Genomic DNA, 14,356 nt, shown 5'->3' with positions numbered 1-14,356 from the left:
CAATATGCGACGGACACAGAGGAAGGTCACTGAGTTCGGTCTGTGGGATTTGTATCAAGAGGGGGAAAGTACAGTTTAAATTTGGGCCCACAGTGGCACAGGATCCGCACTCTGGCGTCCTCCACAATTTATGCTCAGGATATTCCAATATAATTCCAGGTTACCCTGCCAACTGCGAAATGGATGACTGCTGCTCTCACATGCAAATGTTAGAGAGCCATGTTAGGGTATCCTCTGAAGACTCCAAGAGCAAAAATAAATAAATATTGAGACAAGTTTCCAATAGTTAGGAAAGTGTGTCTAATATTTAGGCTAAGCAGAAGTGAGTGCATCGTTAAACTAATAATCCTACTTGCAGGGATGCACATCAATCAAAATATTTGAGTGAAAGTCAGCAGCCCATACGATTAAGTGATGCTTTAAGATATATATACACTTTTTGCAGTCAGTAAGCCTATCAAACCTATAGCACGATGTGGAAGCCGAATTGCTGTGCCGTCCATTTCTGCCATAAGAAAAAAGATCACTAAATTAAGGATGGAAGTAATAGATGTCTAACAAACATGCTGACAAGTATGTACTAGCAATCATGCGTGCCGACGGACTACCAATCCACATCAAACATATCTGCAGACCACCCTCTTCCACAACACAGTAACTATTTTCAACATTAACTTTTTTGCGGAGCTGTTTCCTCTCCTGGTTGAACTCTGCCGTAAACCGTAGAACTGAACTTCGCCCAATCGTCAGCGATTGCAGAAAGGACTGTTGTTGAGAGCTGGGTAAGGAGTTCTATTTATTCTAATTTCAGAAGTTACTAGTTTCGCTTTGAATGTTCAATTACTTTTTGATATCCGGGAGCTAGGCAACACATATGGCTGCAGTGAAGAACTGGCGGAGTCCCATAGTTGAAATTCTTGTAGGCTAACGTTTAACATTTGTTAGTTTTCAGAGCGTGTCAAACTCGTTTTAACCAGAAGCATTTACAACATTAAAATCTAGGTTACTACACTGTGGACTCACAGCAATGGAGATCTCGTTTGCAGGAAAACGCGCTCTGGTCACGGGGGCAGGAAAGGGTGAGACATCGTTTTTAAGGGGATATTGCGACATCATTTGGTCTGCTTTACAGAATACTCCACAGTCAGCATGTTGTTATAGACATATAATATTAGATGTTTTAGCATCCTCATAACCCTCTTTTATTAATTCAAATGTTTATGGTACTGGAAGCTGTTGTTTGAAATGTTGGCCTTATTGTCATTATTGGTATTAAACCCGGTCTGCTGCATTCTATTGACAGGCATTGGCCGGGCAACTGTGTTGGCGTTGGCACGTTGCGGGGCAGAGGTCACGGCTGTCACACGCACTCAAGCTGACCTGAACAGCCTCGTTCTCGAAGTAATGACCCCGACCGCTCTCTCACAGACGGTCCAATCGAGATCCGTGACTACTCCCCCGCCAAGCTATTGTATTTCGGCCCACATCAGATCCACCACCATGCATATGCACACGAGATAATGACCTATCCCGCCCTTTCATGACTAATGGTATTTGAATGGAAAGCAGTGTGACAATCAGGAATCCTTTTGTGATTTTTTTTTATATCTTTGATCTCCAGTGTCCCTCTATCAGGCCTGTGTGTGTGGACCTGTCCGAATGGGAGACCACGGAGGCGGCGCTCAAAGACATCGGTCCAGTTGACTTGCTGGTGAATAATGCCGCGTGCGCCATGCTGCAGCCCTTTCTCGAGGTCACCCCGGAGCAGTTTGACATGTAAAGCATTCCACAACATCGCTGACAGACATTTCCCCAAAATCTTTAAAAGAAAGTGGTGGTTCAGCGATATGTTTAGTCATTTCTGAAATAACTTAGTGACGATTGAGTGATGAGAATTAATAGCATGTGAGCTGAGGTTCAGCATCTCTCTGTGTGACTTAGCCTCAAATAATTCTGAAACGGCCCAATAGCATATGTAAGATATTTCAGGGTTTGCAGACATCCGAATCATTATCTCCGGTGGACGGGGTACCAAGGGTATCTTCCCTATGGTCAGATTATTTGATCCACAATGCAGTGCAGTCACTTGTTCAGAGTCATGCTGTTTTTAGTGCATTCATTTTTATTCTAATGGAGCTTTGATTGACACCTGTTTAATATATGTAAATGCAGCAGTTGTAGATGGGTATTCTTGTATCTTCCCCTAACTTATATTATGTTGGTTTTTCTAGGTCTTTTAACATCAATGTGAAGGCTGCTCTTCACGTTTCCCAGGTAGAAAAAGAGACACATTCACATATTGGTATTTGAATACATCTAAAACATATTGCCATTTGTGTAGTTGAACAGTATATATATGTGTTCAAGGTTAGATATGCGATCCAAAGTCTGTGGACTTTTTACTATGAGTAGGAGTTGTATGCGTGTGTGTGTGTGATAGACATAGAGAGTTGTGTGTGAGTGTAAGTTAATATATTGTTTGCATTTGTCAGGAAGTTTATGTGTATGTGTGTGAGAGAGAGAGAGAGAGAGAGAATAAGAGAGTATGGGAAACACAGAGAGAGAGAGAGATCATCAGAGAGAGTGCTAACACGATGACTTGCTCGCCGTGTTCCTGCAGATAGTGGCTCGTGGCATGAAGGCGCGGGGCGGCGGCGGCTCCATCGTGAACATCTCCAGCCAGGCCTCCCAGTGTGCCCTGCAGGATCACGCCGTTTACTGTGAGAACACAGAGACACTCAGCCCTTCCCACAGAGACACTTCACTATTACTCAGCACTCCCCATAGAGCAGGGACAATGACAGACATTTTATTTCGGTAGTCACACTTTTATTCACACAGGGCAACGTGACAAATGATAATATAAAATATAAAGTAAACACTCATGGCTTCCCATAGAGCAAGGACAATGAAAGGAGTATTTATGTGGACATTCATATAAATACATTTATTTTATTCTTTACTTTACTTTATTTATGACAATGTGACACGTGATGATGTAAAAGACAAAGTAAAGGAAGTAGAAAAAGTTAAAATCTACAAATGAAGTGAGAAAAGACAAGATTTAGGATTTAAGAGATTTTTTTTTTTTTTTTAAAGACAGCACTAAACTTCTAGAGGTAGTTTTTCTAAAATGCTGTTTTAATCGAGAGCTATAAAGGCTGGATGACTAGAATATGAGCAACAATAAATCAATAATTTGGAAAGGCAGTTCAGTTGTATAAAAACGGATTTTGAAATGAGATTTTTGGTCCAGGTTGAGAATATTGAGGGAAACTATTCTGACTCGGAAAATTAGAATGGTCTTTCAGCCATCTGGCACTACTTTTGCTTTCCGAGCCAGACTTCCTTCAGAATAGATGTCTCATAGCATCGAGCTAATTTATATCAGACTTGCACAATTAAATAAAGGTCATATTGTACGGATTGTCAGATCAGTTGACATGAATGTTGGTATGTGATCTGTGCCGTTTCATTATGCCCGAGGTATTCTGCTCCTTTTCTTCTGTCACGCATAACAAAACAAAATATGGCTAATTGAGTGAAAGAAGTATGCACATAACAGACCTCATTCTTGAGACCTTTTCTTAAGGTAACAATGTGCCTCTCTTAGTGAATACTTGGAATGCATAGTATGTAGAGACAGAACTGCGTTCCTCCACACCAACTAACCAGACAATGAAAGCAATGTGATGAATCCAGACGTTTGGTTTAAACGCTCTGCTAGACATTTTCACACAAGTTGGTCCATTTCAAGAGTAGGGCTTAGCCAGTTCACTTAATGAAACGGGAAAAAACTTCTAAATGTGCCGCTGAGTATAACATCTGTTATTTAATTAATTAATTCATTCATTCATTCATTAATAGGTCTTGGTTTATTGTTGGCTTTTGCAGGTTGGTCTTAAATGCATTAATGTCGTATAAATAAAGTTTGATCTGATTAATTAATGCTTAATGCATTTTACATTTCTGTGTTTTGTGTAGGTGCAAGCAAAGGAGCTTTGGACATGCTTACAAAAGTGATGGCCCTGGAACTGGGACCCTATCAGGTGACAGGCAAACTGTAGTGTTGTTTGTGTAGCTTACATATGGTTAGGTAGAATGGGTATCTGGTCCATTGGAAAGGGCCTAATAGAGTTGCAGTGCCTACTGTGCTGTGTGTGTGTGTGTGTGTGTGTGTGTGTGTGTGTATTCACACCATAGGGTTGATTGAACCTAGACGTTAGTTTTGACTATGGCAAGGGTCAATAAACTTTGAGAAGAAATTTTGCATCAGTGAAAAGAAATGATAGGCATTTTAATCCTCCTCTGATTTGACGTTGTTGTTGTTGTTGTTGTTGTTGTAAGCATTGGGATACACCCATGCACCACTCCTGCCTGTTGACTCCAGCACAAAGAAAATTCCTAACAGTGACATGAATTCGTCATCATTGTATCCCTCCACCCAGCCAAGTGGGATGACAGCAGCTCCCCCTCCTGCTATCTGTCATATGATCGCTGTGTTTACACATCCACTTGTCCCCTCAGGGATTATTTATCTATGTCACTGTAGCTTTTTTTTTCTCATAGTAGTTTGTCCAAGAAAGATTTAAGGTTTAAAAGCTGGTGGTATTAGCAACATGGCACAGCTGACTGCTGGCTGTTGTGTCAGTGTACCCTGGCCCATGCCAACATCTTGTGGAGAGGGATGCTCAGCCAAACCCGAGGCAGAATGTGCTAGCAACAGATGGACAAGGGGGGTGGGTGGGTAAAAACAGGCTGCACACAAACGTGTTAGCCGCTAACGCGCTAAAGAAAGTATGCGCTGTTTCTGTCGGGAGCGTAGATCCGCGTGAATTCCATCAACCCGACGGTCGTCATGACGGAGATGGGCAGGATTGGCTGGAGCGACCCTGAGAAAGCCAATGCCATGACTTCTCGGATCCCGCTCGGCAAATTTGCAGGTCAGCACTGGTCTCTCGCCCCAGCCACGGAGGTGCTGTGTGTACTTTTAGGGAGTGTTTAACAGCACACCAGACAGCCGGACATCACTTAGTGGGAATGTGAATAGCAAAGCCAAAACACACAGTCTGCCTCTGGTGATAGTTTTATCCCTCACACTACAGCTTTTAAAAGACACATTTTAATCTTTACTCACTGTAACAAGGGCTAAAATAAATCAAACTTGTAAACTCCAGATTTCGTATTTTTACTGTTATCCAACATGGGACAGAGGCTACTATGCATATGTTGCCTGTTAGAAGAAGTGTGGCCTTGATATGTGTTGAAGGGCTCTAATTGTATTGTATTAGGGAAAGCCATTGTCTATGCAAGTGCAATGTGATCTTTGACATGACAGTGGTAACCTTACCCCTTCCTCTGTTCTACAGAGGTGGAGGACGTGGTGAATTCCATCCTCTTCCTCCTCAGTGACAAGAGCGCGATGACCAATGGCGTGATTCTGCCGGTGGACGGAGGCTTCCTGGCCTGCTGAACTCATTTCCTGTCTGGGATGTGGGAGTTCCTGCGGGGCTCCTGGATGTGGTTTCACTGCACCGTCATGGACGCCTCATGCCCACTAGAGATCGTTCTTCAGCACACAGACACGTGCAAACAAATCATATGTTACGTTACTGATACAGTGTGTGTATAGGTTGGATTTAAGCTGCCTATGTTCTGTGTGTAGTGTTGATGTGCTGTGTGAGTTATGATTACTTTTGAATAATTTGTTACCCACGTAAAGAGCTTTACTGCATTTTTCCATTTAATAGTCTAATGCCCTAAATACACATCATATCATACCCTAAACACACATTAGTAATACAATTACAAGTACAAGTTAGCATTGTGTAACCATTTAGATCTTTAAAAGGTTAATTAGTGTTTCCACCCAACTTTCAAGGGCACTGTGAAAAAAAAACCTGTTCGAACCAATCTGATGTGAAATAAAGTCATAGTAACTGGAAAAGTTTGGTGGTCTGGTGGGCTTGGAATTGGGACCTGTCAGCTAGTCAGTATAGGAAACCGGAAGAAAACCTCCTGGTCTATTTGAAAATGAAAACTATGTTTAGCGATACCTATGTCATTGTGAAATACTGAGGCAGAACCTTGTCTACCATTAGCCTGCGGCCAGGCCTGGAAATGTGCTGAGCTGGCTTGACTTCAGTGCCATGCCAAACAGGATTTGTCTCCAGTTTCAAGGACAGTGGTGGCAATACTGCTCATCACCTACAGAGGATGCCACATCGCAGCTAGTCTCAGAATAGTGTCAAAACCTTGACTGAGGTTGCGAATAAAAGGTTTGGAGCAGTGGACTTCAGGTTGACATTTTTAATGTGAATAATCTTTATTTAAAACACTATTTTCCCTTAAAATTATATTGTAATAGTTGCAAAGACATGAATTTCATGTACGACAGACAAAAGACAACACTGACATTCTCATTTTTTATTTGAAGATCTATTTACAAAGTTACATTAAGTGTAATTATCAAATGTCATGTCATGGCACCTATACAAGATATTGTGGTTGCAAGGGTGATTCAAAAGACCATGTCACATACACACACGTACACAAACATACATACACTCACATTCATACAAGACCATATCACAAACATACATACATACATCCATACACACACACAGACGTGCACTCACATTCATTCATGTATACACACACTTAAAAACATACTCTCACTCACACTTCATGACGTCGCTGGACAATCCATGCAAACACTACTTAAATACGTCGGGAGGTCAGATTGCGTCCGTTCGTGGAGTTCCTGTGGACACTACAGAGCAAAGCACCCAAAGACAACATGCTTGTGTCAAAGCTGTCATTTATCACCAACAAAACCTAACATGGCACAAGAGAGGACAGGCTTCAAATGCATTCTGGGAAATCGCAGAATTGTGCAATTTGGAACACACTTTTCTGTGGGCCAGCACTCACGGGACCTCGCGGTCCCTATTCAGCGGAACAGCATTCATTTAACAGTTTGAGAGGTAAACCTCCGATATTTAGGCTAGGTGGAAAACGGGGACAAGGAAAGCAAGAAATATGTTCACTGTTCTGAAAGAAAAAAACTAAATGAAGAGGAGACATAGGCGACAGGGATGGTGTGGTGTGCAAGGTTCTTTTTTACGCTACTGAATTCTGATGTGCTGACCCACAGATAACAGCAGATTATTGGAGGTCTGGTCTGTTCCCATGCCAGGTTCGACCCCGGAATCAGCTGCTTTTCGGGAAGAGGGTGCTCTCACATCTAATCAGGCGTTCCAGACAAATACAAACTCTCTGAAATAACTAGGCCTACTACACAGTTTCAGACAGTAATTTTCACCAATATCCCTATAAAACAGATTATTTCAGGAATGTGAGTTATTTAAAAAAAAAAAAAAAAAAAAAAAAACATCCAATACCACAAGACACTATATTCCTTATTCTCAGCAGGCTGATATATTGGTTTTTTGTTCTCTCTTCCTCTCTTAAACCCTTTTTTTTGCCTCTTTTCACAAGACGTATTGTAACTGCTTGACAAAAAAAACAAAGCAAAACTAAAAATCTCTCCAATCTCAAGCACAAGTTCACCAAAAAAAAAAAAAAAAAACTAAAAACAGCCCCTCCCAACCCGAGTGGATGGCATCCGACTGAGACTACGACTGTATCTGCGCACTGAAAAAATCCAATCCCAAATTAAGGGCTTCTAATCTGTGGTTGCGTTGTTGGTGGTGGTGGTTCTGGAGTGGCACACCGGTGGTTGTCTTGACGACGGCGGAGGATGTGCATCGCGAGGTGGGGCGCCCAGGCCACTCAGAAGAGTGTGCACCTCCTGCCGTGCTTCTTCACTGGAGGGGGGCACAAGACGGCGCGGATGGCCTCGTCGAACACCGTCTTGAGCCCCCGCTGGGTCAGGGCAGAGCACTCCAGGTACTTCACCGCCCCTGCACACACACACACACACACACACACAACATGACCGTTATTCTGCAGTTTTACACACTGGCTATTTATTTATTTATTTATGTATTTATTTATTATATAAATATTTGTATTTTATTTATTTAGGTCTGCAGACATCACACAAAATTATGTTTTGCGCACGTTTACTGATTTAACATTGATACAGATTTACCTATTCATTTATGTAGGTCGGCATTCTGCAAACATCACAGCACACATAAAATGTCTGATGATTGACAGATTGACTAAGTAATTATGTATGATCGCCTACTGATTTATTTAGGTCTGCAATAATCCCGTCACACAGAGTGACTGCTGCTCTGCTACTGCTGATTGCGTCCTTTTTTAAATCTAGTGTGTTAAAAATATATTTCTGATGTGAAAACTGAATGTCTGGATGAATGTTTGATGTAGCACTAAAGCCACGCTCGAACTTCCTGCACCTGACATTTTCTCCATGGATGCTTTTTCAGCAAAGATACGTGAAGCTCAGTTGAATCGTTGGACCATGAAGATTTTATCTTTCAAGACCGTACAGTATATAGTAATACGCTTCAGACTAGATATCAACACTGAAGCCGGACAAACCACAGATACACAAAGATAGCCGACTGCTGCTAATCAACTGTAAATGTAGTGGTTGCAGTGTCAAGCTGATGGGGCTTATTTCACCCGTACATTCACCATATCTCTGTGAACCTCTGGTCCACGGAGGCTTTATCTGTCCACACTGTCCATAAGCTGAAGACAACTGCATATGTCTTCATAAAAAAAAACCATGTAGCAGCACCTAGTGGGCACAAACCACAGCTTCACAGGTGGTGCCCATACCAGTCATTTTCTGTGACTGCCAACATTGCTGGTGCCCACATCGCAGCGATACAGCTCCCAATCCATGCATCAAGAGGATGTACTTCACAACTTTACACAAGCAGCAGAGATCACTATACCTGGGACTGCATTCACCTGTGCTTATGGCTTATGGACCCCTACAACCAGAATAGTGATAAACAAGAGGGGACATGTGATATGCAGCATTCGTGTATCTAGAGAAAGTGATGCGAGGCCCGACTGAATCATGGATCGTTTTCCAATTACTTAGTAATGACTCCACCATGAGATCATGCAGGCCACCAATATTGTGTCCTAATCTATCTGTCTTAAGGCATGTTAAATAGCACATATACACTGTGTGTTATACACCGTTACACACACATACACTGTGTGTTATACACTGTTACACACATATACACTGTTACACACATATACACTGTGTGTTATACACTGTGTGTTATACACTGTTACACACATATACACTGTGTGTTATACACTGTTACACACACATACACTGTGTGTTATACACTGGCTATGAAGACTAGGGTGATCCTGATGCTACTTGAGTAGGCTACCAGGAAACAGGAAAGGGGAGATAATTGAACTGAATTGGATAAGGCAGCCCTGTAAAACCCACTCTAACTAAGACACAATCTGCATAGGGAGAATCTGCACACACTCAATCTACGTCTCTCTTTCTCTCTTACACACATACACACACAGAGTCTCAGTCACATTCATTTGATATATTTTATGTAATATATATTTAATTTGATTTCTTATATAATATATATATATTTCTCTGTCTTCCTCTCTTCCTCCCCCATTAAAAACATGCACTTGCACTCCTCTCAGGTCTGTTTCTCTCCCTTGCTCTCTCTCTCTCTCTCTCCTACTCACATACACATAGACTTACCCTTTTCTCTTTCTTTCTCTCTCTCTGTCACACACACACACACACACACACACTTGTCTTCACAAAGGCCCCTTCTGTTCCAACTGACTGCTGGCCATTTTGTTTCATTGCTCTCAGGCGCCCACTTCCACTGACTCCAGCCAGCTGCACAAAGGCTCTCTGTTTCCACGCCAACCGAGGGGAGAGCCAGGCCGAGCACATCGTGCGTGTGACAGCAGTGCAGCGCAGTGCAGTCCTCCCTTACTAGGGGACAGCGAGGCCACTTTTTGATGTTTTTTTTTAAGACAGTGAAAAGAGACAGGAAATGGGTGGGAGAGAGATTGGGAATGGGATCGGGAATGACCTGAATTTAACCCGCGGACGTAGTGGGCACTTGGACCCGAACGTAACTGGGATGCTACCGCTTGGGCCACAGCTACCCACCGCATCCCACTTTAACACACCTGACTGTGTGTGTATATGTACGTATTTTTGCATGTGTGTGTGTTTGTGTGTGTGTGTGTGTGTGTGTGTGTGTGTGTGTGTTTGCATGTGTGTGCGTGTGTGTGTTTGCATGTGTGTGTGTGTGTGTGAGTTTGTCTGTGTTTGTGGATGCATTAGACTACTGTCTGTTTCATCTCTGAGCACTTTTATACATGTGAGAAAGACTCAATGCACATCTAACTCTATGCCAAATGCATAAAATAATCTCTAAAGTACATCAGGAAGCAGTGGGATTCTCGAGGCTGTCACTTAGATAAATGCAACCAGAAAAAAAGCATTCCGAGTCAGCACTCGTTCACAAGGCAAATCGAGGTCCTGCTAAAAACACAGCCGTGTTCACCCTGGAAACACACATCTCAGCTAAACCTGATCACCCCATCTCCCCCATTTCTTTTACATTCCTCTCTCTTTTATCTCCCTCTCAGTCCTCATCCATCCCTTCCCTTCCTCTTCTTTTCCCTCCTCTATTTTCTTTCCTGTCATGCTCCCCCCCCCAGCTCACCCTACACCATTCCAGGCCCAGTCCTGTTATTATGCAACGGATGAAAGCTTCATGTCCCTCAGGAGTCCAATGTTCTCCTCGTCACCCCTCCACCTTTTACACCTCACCTCTCCTCTCCTCCCCCATTCCTCTCTTCTCATCTCCTCTCCTCTCCCCATCCCACTTCCTCTCCTCCCCCCATCGCTCTCCTCTCCTCCCCCAATCCCTCTCCTCTCCTCCCCCATCCCTCTCCTCTCCTCTCCTCTCCCAATCCCTTTCCTCTCCTCTCCCCATCCCACTTCCTCTCCTCCCCCAATCCCTCTCCTCTCCTCTCCCCATCCCACTCCCTCTCCTCTTCCTTACCAATATCTCATACCATCCCCATGCCCTGTTGGTGTGTAATGTGCAACAGCTTCTCTTGTCTTCATCGCCACTTTTTCATCTTTTCACATTCCCTCCCTCCTCCTCCTCCCCTCTCCCTCTCGCCTCCCCTATCTCCTCCCCTCCCTTCTCCCACACTCCACCTCCCCTCTCCTCCTCCCCCCTCTCCTCCTCCTCCTCCTCCTCACCTATCTCTCGGGCCATGGCGAGGCCCTGCGGGTACGTGATGGGCGAGAGCTTCTTGTCCCTCAGGCGCTCGATGGTGTCTTTGTCGTCCCGCAAGTCCAGCTTGGTGCCCACCAGGATGATGGGGGTGTTGGGGCAGTGATGCCGCACCTCTGGGTACCACTGCACAGGAAACGCAGACACAGAGAGGGGACAGGTCAGAGGTTAGAGGTCATGACAAGATCTGTGTTTTGGTAGCACTAGCATTAATCTCCAAGATTCATAATCAGACATTCTCTGGTGTACTAGAACTATTTAACATGCATCTTATGGAGGTAGCTAAGCCAAACCGCAGCACTCTTCTTCAAATTTCTTTTTACTCATTCTGATTATTATTACTTCAGTTCTCACTTTCTCTCTCACTTTATTTTTGGTATTCTCCGACACTAATGTATAAAGATGAAATACTAGAGGGTGAAATTTCTGTCAACACAAACCTTTGCTCTGACGTTTTCAAAGGAGGCCGGGCTCACCAAAGAGAAGCATATTAAAAAGACATCCTGGTGGAAGATCAGAGGGACAATATGGGATTTTAGGGAAGTTTTTAAAATGAATCAGACAGATATATACAGTGTAGTGTTCTCAAGAAAGGTCAGCCACTAAGGCACGTCTTAACTACAGTTACCAGTAATAAGGTATATTCTATATGTGAGATAGTGCTATTATGTGTTCATGCACACACACACACACACACACGCACACACACACACACACACACACAGACACACACACACCGTCTGAGGGTAAGACAGGGGTCGAAGACGATCGTAGTCCTCCTGTCCTGCTGTGTCCCATAAACCCAGATTGACGGGCTTGCCATCCACCATCACATTGGCAGAGTAATTGTCGAACCTGAAAGACAGTAGTCAAAGCATCAGTGAGCATGAATGCAAGTGGGCCTTGCTACTGACTCTCTGAAAACACAACACAAATAAAATACTGTGAAAAGGGTGTCAATAAGCCCTGTGTGTATGTGATGGACAACATAAGGGAAGCTGTCATCCATCACATACCGACAGGGCTTATTTATACCCTGTTCACATGCCAGTTCATAATATTTCATTTTTTGTTGTGTTTTCAGAAAGCTGTGAGGTCTGAGTTCAGCAGGTACTCACACAGTGGGGATGTACTCTCCTGGGAAGGCATTGGTGGTGTAACTGATGAGCAGGCAGGTTTTTCCCACAGCCCTGAGAGTGAAAGAAAGAAAGAAAGAAAGACAAAGAGAAAGATGGAGCGAGTGAGTGACAGTGTGTGTGTGTGAGAGAGAGAGAGAGAGAGAGAGAGAGAGAGAGAGAGAGAGAAACAGTGAAGGATCTGAAAGCTATAGATTGACCAAATGTAATCAACTGTATGTGCAGTTGCACACCATCTCTGGTATGTTCATATGACCACCTTCTATTTCGCAAACACCAATGGATTTATAATAGGCCACGATTGTACAACTTTCTCTTCAGAATGCATTACAAAATTACTTTAACACTAAAGGGACTGAAGCAAGCAATTAATTCTGGACCCCTGCATGCTCTCAATGCACTGAAAGCTGCTTGTGACTCATTCAGCCTGGTCATAATTGCAATCCGTCAACTCATTCATGTTCAAAATACCGTATTTGACCCGATCAATAATTCACAGCATCAACAGTGAAATGCCAGCGCATTTACCTCGATGATTCCCTGATGGATGTGTTGTAGTGATCTCTGTGTTTGTGCTGTGTTTTGAAGGGTTTACAAAATGTGTTTAAATGTGTGCTGCTTTGCTTTCGTAGGCCGAGAAACAACGGACAGCGAGAATGGACACACAGGGCAAAGCATGGTGCCGTAGTGTGTCATCTCTGGGTGGCCAGCGTGGCCTAGAGACGACGGTGACAGACTCTGTCCCAGATTATCTCTGCCTGGGGGGGACTACACACTCTCTCTCACACACACATACACACACACACACACACACACTGCAACCTCGCCCCCCATCCACAAACACGCGCGTGCCCGCGCACACACCCATCGTCGTTATCATCATCTGGTCCACTTGGGAAGGGCCGACGAATATGAAGTGACAGCTCATCGAGTGCCGAGTGCAGACACACACACACACACATATTCTCCCACGAGCTGAGAGTGATGGCGGCGGGGGAGGGGGAGTGGTAGCCGAGTGGGTCATCCTCCAGCGGGGCGAGAGCGCTGACAGTGGGTCAGTGATGAAGCCACCACATCCTGATTTTACGAGCAGCACATTCCACCACCAACATTTCTCCATCGTCTTCGGCTCTAATGCATAATGTATATTGTATCTAACGTGGATCTATGTGCCAGTCTATGACTTTTGAATTAGCCTCTAGTAATTTCGCAAGATACAATCGGAAATATATTACTCAAAAAATAGGCCTACTCGTAAATAAAATGTAGCTTGACCATCTTCGAAGACAACAATTGCAATTACTGGGCAGCAGTGAATGAAACGATTATTATTCCTTCAACAATTCGAATAGCCACTACAGTCCTACAATGTGCATTAGTGCTGGTTTGATTGATTTACGGACCCCTCCGTCTCGTCTTCGCTAACATCAACACGTCTGATTTGTGTGCATAAACGAGATTGTAAAAACATTTCTTGTCTCATGTCAGTTCGAATGCCTATTTGTAACCTGCACATTTCTAGGTTGAATTTCTCAACCAAATGCTGAAACCATCTGTCCACAAGGGCGGCACAGCCTTGCAATAAAATTCCGAAAGATGCTTTCCTCCCTGGTACCTTGTAAATGGACCATTTTCTGCGGATAGATGGAAGGACTTACCCATCGCCGACCACCACACATTTTATGGCTTGCATTGCCGAACAGCTTGTTGTACCGCACTAACGATTTGCGTTCAGATATACGGTTCTAATTCGTTTTTAAATGTATGTTTTAAAATGCAGTCGGTATCCTCCCAGCTTGACGCGAGGCGGCGGGCTTGGTAGCAGGCATCCCGAAACCTATGGGAAAGAACGAACAGCTTAAAGGGCCAGTACAACGTAGTCGCAACACAGTGATGGTAGAACAAATACAAAATATTATCAGATTCACATTTGCAGTTCATATTCGAGACAGACCGATC

At 43.7% G+C, this 14,356-nt stretch overlaps 2 protein-coding genes across 2 annotated transcripts; one reads left to right on the top strand and one right to left on the bottom strand.

Annotated features, from left to right (window-relative positions):
- Positions 1 to 87: 87 nt before the first annotated feature.
- dcxr (dicarbonyl/L-xylulose reductase) lies at positions 88 to 5,947 on the top strand. The gene is made up of 9 exons (XM_012817364.3): positions 88 to 782; positions 1,003 to 1,079; positions 1,304 to 1,401; positions 1,622 to 1,776; positions 2,232 to 2,274; positions 2,621 to 2,720; positions 3,985 to 4,049; positions 4,826 to 4,943; positions 5,370 to 5,947. The coding sequence occupies exons 2-9, from the start codon at positions 1,028 to 1,030 to the stop codon at positions 5,471 to 5,473; spliced, it is 735 nt and encodes a 244-aa protein (XP_012672818.2). The 5' UTR covers positions 88 to 782; positions 1,003 to 1,027; the 3' UTR covers positions 5,474 to 5,947.
- Positions 5,948 to 7,125: 1,178 nt separating this feature from the next.
- On the bottom strand, positions 7,126 to 14,268 carry LOC105891207 (Rac family small GTPase 3). Its single transcript, XM_012817366.3, has 6 exons — positions 14,056 to 14,268; positions 12,380 to 12,451; positions 11,999 to 12,116; positions 11,702 to 11,764; positions 11,228 to 11,387; positions 7,126 to 7,925 (listed from the first exon to the last, which is right to left on the bottom strand). Exons 1-6 carry the CDS (start codon positions 14,088 to 14,090, stop codon positions 7,795 to 7,797), a joined length of 579 nt encoding a protein of 192 aa, XP_012672820.1. The 5' UTR covers positions 14,091 to 14,268; the 3' UTR covers positions 7,126 to 7,794.
- Positions 14,269 to 14,356: the final 88 nt, after the last annotated feature.

The sequence above is a fragment of the Clupea harengus genome, chromosome 23, assembly GCF_900700415.2.
Source record: "Clupea harengus chromosome 23, Ch_v2.0.2, whole genome shotgun sequence".
Lineage (NCBI taxonomy): Eukaryota > Metazoa > Chordata > Actinopteri > Clupeiformes > Clupeidae > Clupea > Clupea harengus.
The sequence above is the reverse complement of the archived record's forward strand: the minus strand, read 5'-3'. Positions and strand labels throughout refer to the sequence as shown.

Excerpts from the sequence above, each read along its gene's own strand:
- dcxr (XM_012817364.3), top strand. The coding sequence starts at position 1,028 with ATGGAGATCTCGTTTGCAGGAAAACGCGCTCTGGTCACGGGGGCAGGA. Across the intron at positions 1,080-1,303 it reads GGTCACGGGGGCAGGAAAGG|GCATTGGCCGGGCAACTGTG; the intron begins GTGAGACATCGT and ends TTCTATTGACAG. Across the intron at positions 4,050-4,825 it reads TGGAACTGGGACCCTATCAG|ATCCGCGTGAATTCCATCAA; the intron begins GTGACAGGCAAA and ends TCGGGAGCGTAG.
- LOC105891207 (XM_012817366.3), bottom strand. The coding sequence starts at position 14,090 with ATGCAAGCCATAAAATGTGTGGTGGTCGGCGATGG. Across the intron at positions 12,452-14,055 it reads TGTGTGGTGGTCGGCGATGG|GGCTGTGGGAAAAACCTGCC; the intron begins GTAAGTCCTTCC and ends TTTCACTCTCAG. Across the intron at positions 11,765-11,998 it reads CCCTGTCTTACCCTCAGACG|GATGTCTTTTTAATATGCTT; the intron begins GTGTGTGTGTGT and ends ATCTTCCACCAG.